General features: G+C 49.5%; 3 protein-coding genes across 3 annotated transcripts in view; 1 reads left to right on the top strand and 2 right to left on the bottom strand.

Moving 5' to 3' along the window:
- EMH_0014120 (uncharacterized protein) overlaps nucleotides 1-1,001 on the bottom strand; it is a gene marked incomplete at both ends in the record, with an annotated part of 3,441 nt that extends 2,440 nt beyond the window's left edge. The window contains one exon of the mRNA XM_013500012.1: nucleotides 309-1,001. Coding sequence (XP_013355466.1) covers nucleotides 309-1,001 — 693 coding nt within the window. The remainder of the gene's footprint in view (nucleotides 1-308) is intronic.
- Nucleotides 1,002-2,718: 1,717 nt separating this feature from the next.
- Nucleotides 2,719-4,240, top strand: EMH_0014150 (uncharacterized protein; the record flags this gene model as incomplete). Its single annotated transcript, XM_013500013.1, is given in 5 exon segments — nucleotides 2,719-2,958; nucleotides 2,962-3,195; nucleotides 3,315-3,536; nucleotides 3,589-3,880; nucleotides 3,942-4,240. Coding segments are annotated over 5 exon segments (1,287 nt in total).
- Nucleotides 4,241-6,173: 1,933 nt separating this feature from the next.
- The window catches only part of EMH_0014160 (DNA topoisomerase, related), a gene marked incomplete at both ends in the record, with an annotated part of 2,385 nt that continues 869 nt past the window's right edge, over nucleotides 6,174-7,689 (bottom strand). Inside the window, 6 exons of the mRNA XM_013500014.1 lie at nucleotides 6,174-6,239; nucleotides 6,416-6,604; nucleotides 6,736-6,798; nucleotides 6,944-6,988; nucleotides 7,108-7,179; nucleotides 7,467-7,596. Of these exons, the coding sequence (XP_013355468.1) occupies nucleotides 6,174-6,239; nucleotides 6,416-6,604; nucleotides 6,736-6,798; nucleotides 6,944-6,988; nucleotides 7,108-7,179; nucleotides 7,467-7,596 (565 nt within the window). The remainder of the gene's footprint in view (nucleotides 6,240-6,415; nucleotides 6,605-6,735; nucleotides 6,799-6,943; nucleotides 6,989-7,107; nucleotides 7,180-7,466; nucleotides 7,597-7,689) is intronic.

Genomic DNA, 7,689 nt, shown 5'->3' on the forward strand with positions numbered 1-7,689 from the left:
ACATGCGGAGATGAGCCGAATTTGAATGAAAAGGGAGCACGGTGAGGAGTGTCAGACATTAGAGGCATGAAGAAAAACAAGGATAAGCGTAAGGAGCATGTAAGAAGCAAATGCCCATTGGAGAATGTTCCTTAAACAGGGAAGGCGGGGAGTTACAGCGGATGTAAAGACTGGAGTTTACAAATCTATATCATCGACAGTATACATTTAAAAAGTAATAAGGAATAAGAGGTACACGGAAGACCCCGTCAATGCCCACGAGTCGGGTGGTACTGAACCAGGAAGCAAGACTGTCATGATCTGCCCACCTCCTGCAGTTCCTGAGCCACGAAGCTTTGGGCGTCAATATTCCCCAGACGCGGGAGCGCGAGGAGTCCCTCTACAGATTTGAAACTCGGCGAGAGCTCTCCGTTATTAACGGGACCGCAGCGCAATGGATTGGAGCACGCGCCATCGCACTGCTGAAGAGTGAAGACATTTTCGTCTTTCCTCTCAGCCAGAAGTGACGGGCCTTCTCGCTCCTTCGGGCGCAGTGAGGACACTGCGCTCTTTGGGGCTTGGCAACGGCTTGCGGCAACGCCATCGACTGCCGGCGTTGCTGACAGAGGATTCTTCTGCTCCGTCACAGCCAAAGCAGTAACTTGATGAGATGGCTCGCTGGCAAGGAAGAAGGGACCGGCTTCTCCATTACCAGGCAGGGGCACCTTCGGACGGGTCAGCTCGATTGAGGCAAACAAAGAAATGTGACGTTGACGGCGGGCAGGCTGCTGCTCCTGCACTCCGCTCCGCTTTAGCGATGGTTCGCTCTCTAACGCCTTGTCTAATGCGTTGTCACCCCTGCAGTGTACAGTCAGACGGGCGGGTGGCTGGTTCTCGGGGAAGAGCCGAGCCTCTGTAGTCAGCTGTGCAGTTCCCGTAGGAGCAGCACCACCCGCTTCAGAAGAGGCCTGGCTGCTGATTGAGCCAAAGAGAAGAGCGTCTCGGTCATCTCCATTATACATCTTCAAACAGATGATAAGCAAAGAATTTCGTGTGCCTGGTGTGCGTGTGAAGTGCGCAGTACAACACCATCACCCGCTTGCCAATGCAATACCACGAAAAGCAATGTGCCCACCAAGCATTTGAAACATGGCTAGGCGAGATGCCATCCCCTGAGACGACTTATTTATCTCACAACTGCGTCGGCGCATTCAGCAAAAGGGCACCCGTCGGCGGGTGGGCAATGCAATTCTACAGCCTGGCAGCCTTTGGTGGGCATTACACGAGCCAAGCACACGGCTTACTGAGTGGTTATAAAAGTACAGCAGCAGGAATCGAGTATAACTTCATTTGCGCAAGAAAGAGAGGATGCCTTCCATGGATCGGATAGTCAAACGTTTGTAGAAAGCCAGACACAGAAGGTACAAAACAACTAGCACTCTAAGGGCTATTCCGGCACCCTCGCTTCCACACTAATTCAGAAGGTACATTTAGCCCATTTTGAAGAGGGATTTAATTGCTCATAAGATGTAATTAGTAATACATCAACCGTGGAATGTTACTTCAGGTCTCGTACGGAGCATGCGGACGCCGCCAAGGCACCGCCGACTGCATGGCGATGCTACTGGTCCTTGCACTTAAACTCTTGGAAAAAACATCATTTTGCTTTTCCCTTTAAGCAAAGTTGAAATGTGAATATCAATTTGGAGTTGAGGGAAGCCAAAGAGGCTCTCGGTTGAATGCGTGCTTGACGGGGTCTGCACGTCCATCCACACAACCCATCTGAAATCGTCCGTGGCATCATGTCTGACTCAAGCATGAACTGTTCACCCAACCAAATCCTCTGAACAAATTGAACTCGAACTACTGTATTCACTGGTTTCACATCAACCCACAACGGAGCCGTGACTGCCATCAGCTGCCCAGGTATACTCAGTTTGCCAAATCTGAATGAGGCATAATTTGAATCCACTCGAATTTGCTGGGGCGTTCTACCTTGTGTCCTTAAGGTTGAGGCACCACTTTGTAACTTCACAGCCCATTTACTTCATGAACCGCGCCAAGTTTCCTCGTAGTTTTCAGTAGAGGCGCGAGGCCGATGGAGCGTNCCCATTTACTTCATGAACCGCGCCAAGTTTCCTCGTAGTTTTCAGTAGAGGCGCGAGGCCGATGGAGCGTAACATAGAAATGACGAACTAGAGTTGCACAGGACATTCACTTGAACACTTCATTTTTAATGGTTAAAAACCTTCAGGTAATTTGACTTCGCCACTGCGTATTAAAGGGAACCCTCATCGTAGGCCTGAGTGTACGGGCAGTTCATCAAGTCAGCACCAGCAACTGCAACACTTTGAACTGCTCCTGGGCATATGGAAGCTTCGGTGGCTTCATTTTGTTTTTTTGCTCTACATTTAATAATGTTCATCAGATGTACAGTAAACTCTGGATGAATATCAAGCTTGCTGGCGGTTCGCACGCAGCACTGAAGCCGGCTACGCCAGCCACACTACTCCTTGACTGGTGTTCCAAGCCAGGCCCTTGTTGCCTAAAGCCGCTTTATCGGATGGACAACTGACTCCTTTAAATGATTGGACAACGTCTGGAGACATCAGACCCCTCGAATCCCACTTGCACATGTACTGAGCCCCTTCAATCTCACTACACGCGTGAGGGTAGAGGAAGACAGGCTAAAACTTTTCGTAGCGGCAGCCAGTGCAACACAACACAGCCGGCCTGGGAATGCGTATCTCTGCGCCGAACGCGTTGAAGTCTGTGGCGCTGGTACTCTGCTGGTTTGGCTTGGTGCCAGATCGTTTCGACCGCACCAGGAGTCTGTTGACGATCGCCAGTGAATTAGAAAGAACTGATCCTCCACAGACAGAGACTGATTCACCTTCTTCGACGGAGAACCTTCAATATGAGGGTTTGTTCGCACTTCCGGCTGACGGTGCGGATCCGTTTGACGGAGTTTCTTTCCTAAGNGCGAATGCAGTAGCGTTGAAAAAGTCACACGTCGGCGATGAGATGCTGCAGAACATGGCTGGACTGATTCAGGAGCTAATTCATGAAGAGGCGCATAATATACAGCATCAGACGGACCTGTGGCTTATTTCACAAACAAAAATTGCAGTAGACACACTGCACAAGAATCCAGCGGCATTCCCGGCCACTGGATATTCCCTCCAGGAGGGAAGCAATGGAGCGTTGTACGTGAAGGTAAGAAGCAGAATCTTCTGATCAATCACTCAACTTTCATTACCAGAAATCGTTGAGCGTAGACAGACGTTCCACACTGGATCGTCGATGCAAAAACAGCTCTCACGATCATAGTGCAGGACGTAATGAATGATGTAATGGGAATGGCCTTGCCTGGGCTGTCCGCTGCAACCCCTCCTGAAGACAGGAGAGGAGATTTTCCCATAGATTTCGGCTACAACACGACCCACCAGCGCACTGTGAAGTTCTCTTTCGGTGATTCGGAGGTGACCGTGGCTTGCGACAAAATTCTGCACTCTGGAGCGACTGTCGGAGTGTCTCACGGCTCCTATGCAGTTACGGTGGGCCAATACGCTGCAATTGTTGACGCGATTGTTTTGCATCACTTCACAGATACACGGAAGCAACAACAGCAAAGAAGGCACAAATGCCCCAGGGCCTCCTGTGGTGGACACTGGCCTCTCCCCCACCAACCCGAATGATATCGTATTCGGAGCACCGCCAATGCCTCAAGCAAGGATAAGTACTTCGGCAGGCCCAGGATCCATCGTAGCATCATATCAAAACACGAGAATAAAGTTCGACACGCACCCTGAAGGAAAGCGACACGGCGCCGAGTTCGGAAATAACGACTTCGTTATTGGAGTCACACGTGATTTTGACGACAGAATCAACATCGTGAAACGTGAGCTTAATGCTTCTTTGTCGTCAACAACATGAGATAACGCAAGCTTGCTCTGCCTCAGATGAAGTCGGACCGTATTCAATTCTGCTAGAGACCGATCTAGCAGATGATAAAGATCATGCATATTCGGGGAGGCTGACAGCCAAAACGCCACAGACCGGCCGCTTGGTATTTGGCGGAGGGTTTGACGAAACAAATTACCCAACGACGGCTCTTGCCCTTGAAGCAAGAGACATGAGCATCACATTCAACGGAAAAAGAGGGGACCCTGGGTATAATGTGCGCATTGGTCCCTTCGTTTTTGACGTAGTATTGTCAAACGGGCTGCCTGAGTTCATCCTCCGAGAAGTCAAGCCATAAACTGCGTATCGTTTAAAGCCACTATGATCATTGGAGGGACAAAAATAGATGAATTCGGATTAAGTTCTTTGGCTTTCCAATGGCTCAATTTTTTTCCCTGTGTAGAGATACATTACCTATAGACATTCGCTGACGTGACGGAGGTGAAACTAGAGGTGGAGCCAGAAAACGTAGCATGAAAACAAGTACGAGGATTCAACACTTGACTAAGTCGGACTCGCATCTACCCTTGGTTGAACTGTTCCGCGGGCCGTCACTGCGCTTGCAAGCAACTGGGTGCCGCTGGAAACCGTGGCAGTACTTCATGTTGTCCGCTGCAAATGCTCCAAAAGTAAAGGCGTCGCAGTATAGAAATCAACAGGCTTGTTGCACTACTCTAAATTTTGATCGTAGCTTGGCGTTAGGGGGTTTCATGCAGGCGCAACAAAACGATCCCACAAGGCCAACTGGTATAAGTACAAAGGGCACAAGAAAAAGTTCGTGACCATAGGGCCGAAACCTGTCTTTCCCTCTCTAAAAAATTTATTACAAAGACCTGAGGGCCTGAAGTTTCAGGTCAGCGAAAAACTGCAAAAATCAACGGTCCAACTAAATGGCGCCCGTTGGCATATCTATGGGAGCAGAACTCTCATTCTCATAGCGAACCCTCAAGTGTATAGAGAAATGACCAGCGTGCGGTTACAAATGTCGAGTGTGTCGCTTCTTACCTTCCTTGAAATGCATGCTGTAAAGGTTGGATGCAGCTCGTTAGCTGGTCCTCATGGCTAGATGCGCAATATCACTTTTATGCCTCCCTCCCGAGTTGTGGCCACGAGCAAGGCGGCAGCTCTTCGTAGGACAGAGAAACGCAGAAGAACAAAAACGGGTCTGTTTCCTATCAGAATCCCGTACTGCCTCTGCCAGGTACTCTACAAAGATGCAACGATGGTAGGAATATCCCCGCAAATAAGGAGTGGCGACTCACTGGATGGCAGCAAGAGAAACATCGCAGCTCCCCATTGGGTGCGTTTGCTGCTTCTTGTGGCTGCAAATAAACAGGCATCCACATATGGGGGATACCAATCAGAGGTTCACTCTGCTCATATATATATATATATATATATATATATATATATATATATATATATATATATATATATATATATATATATATAGCTATAGCGCGGTTAGCTGCTGAAGCATCTCGACTGTACGCCATTGTCCATGAGGGAACAAATATACTTCGAATCTGCAAAACTTACTGGAGGCATCAGAAAACAAAATGGACAGACGTTGTGCGACTTTCGAGTCTGCACGTTTTCTACGTTCATAACCTGTCGGGAAGCCGCACACGTCCACAATTCTTATGCCGAGTGCTGACGAAAATTTTTCAAGTAGAAGTGGAAATATAGTCCCTATACTGCAAGACCACTACTCACCTTGAATGTGCAGTAAGGGCACACGTGTTGCGTTAGAGACAACACCCCGCGGTTAGGCATTCTCAGGACAATATTGCAGGTAGAGCGATTGGTACATGCCTGATGCGGAAGATGAACGCAGAAGTTTTACGTATTTCGTCGACAAGCAATTCAGAGTAGGATGGTGGTGCTAGCCGACAGAGGGAAGCGAGCCTGAACCAGTTTGAACTCGAAAAGGTGTGCCATCATCTTGCTGTTTGGGTACTACTCACCAGGAAGCGACTTGTTCCGTGTTCTGCAACGGAAGGAATCACATCATAAATCAGCAGCGGGGCAAATGAATACAGCACAAATATCAGTTCAGCAACTCTACTCTAGAACACGGCAAGATTTAACCTGGGTGCGAACGCACCTCCACTCGTATCAGCAGATCCGCGGCTGCCAGCATTCCTCCCGCGCCTGAAGAAAGAGCAGCGATGCACGGCAGTTCTTGGAGAAATGACCTCAACAGGAGACAGGCTCTGAATCTGTGCCCCTCACTGCGAGCGGGCTTCCCGCGAGTCGTACCTCGAGCCAGTAATCTGTGCTTCACTCCCGCTGTCCTGCGGAGTAAAACAGCTCCATTCACGGCATTCGATAGTCCAGAAGGCATCTACGAGGCAGATGCTACGGTGTTCTTCAACCGGAAGACTGAAGCAGCACTCAGTGGTACTGCTACGTGCTTTCTGTGAGCAATGGGAGAGCCAGCAGAGCGCTGTCGTGATTCAATGGCTTTTACCATAAGGTCCATTGAGCTACCACACTTCGCACAAGTGCAAAAGCTGCGCTGGAGCAGGCGGCAATCGGCATCTGAAGCAGCCAATGGTGGGAAAATGCGCTGGAGCTGGTCATCTAGCAACGCGATATGAACACGCAACAGCCGAAAAACTTCCGCCACTGTGCCCACATGCCTCTGGATAACATCCTCCTGCAGGTACAACGAGATGCCACATGCACAGATACACAAATCCCCAAAACTTTCAGCAGCCACGACACTGGATCCGTCGGCGATACATGTAATGCGAGCTATAAAAACATCAAAACTGAATCCAATCTCACCTTCCGCTCGGCTCCTCGAGCTATCAGCGTCATGTCCCTTTCCATGCTGGCTCTCAAATCAGGCTAAAGGGACAAGAACCGCAGTTAATGTACACACATGTATTTAGATTGGGGTGCAGAAGAAAATATTCCTCAGGCTGGCGTGCCCCTCCAGATGAGGCTTTGGCTACTGATCGAACGACTCAGCAGGAGACACAAAATGTCTCACCCGCGATAGATCTGCGTTGCAGATACGGCCGACAAGTTTATAGCCCTGAAGTAAAGCGCAGCCTGGTCTGAGAAAGGCATTCCTTTGAAACACTAAGCAGACGGTAATTTTATCTTCGCTGCAACGGCCCAGTACTTCGACACTCTACCACGGGTGCGCCGTACCTTGACCAAAGCGACACCGAGGTCTGTAGGCTTAAATTGCTGAGACTCCGTCTTAACAGCATAATTCCGTTCCTGGGAACATTTCGGCCAGCGGATAGAATGCAGACTTCTTGATTAGCGCTTTAGCACTCTACGAAAGCGTCCAAATAATTTCACGAAGAGTCAGGGCAACTGTGAACTTCAGATATGCACTATACCTGAATGGTACGTATGTGCTCGTGCATTGTCGCGTCCGTACCAATCCCGTGCTGCAGAGCAACGTTTCACAGACGCAATGCACGCCAAAGCCTTTTCGCAAATGGCATGCAAAACGAACGTACAGTGCAACTGCATGCGGCCCAATTACGTGGGATGCGCACCTTATCCATCTTGTCGATGAGGTCGGCTTCCGTAAGGAGAGTAGGAGGCTGCGTGCTGCCTGCTTGGATCGTCACGTCGTTCGGGATAAACCGTTCATGCAACAGAAACCGTGGCAGCCGGCGGGATGCCCTGTAGCATGAAACCATCCAATCAAAACTGAAGCAAAGTATAAACGCCAGACGGAGCACCACTGCCGTATAGGCTGTGAAGTTTATTGCTTGC

The sequence above is a fragment of the Eimeria mitis genome, genomic scaffold (assembly GCF_000499745.2).
Source record: "Eimeria mitis Houghton genomic scaffold, Emh_scaff492, whole genome shotgun sequence".
NCBI classification, from domain to species: domain Eukaryota; phylum Apicomplexa; class Conoidasida; order Eucoccidiorida; family Eimeriidae; genus Eimeria; species Eimeria mitis.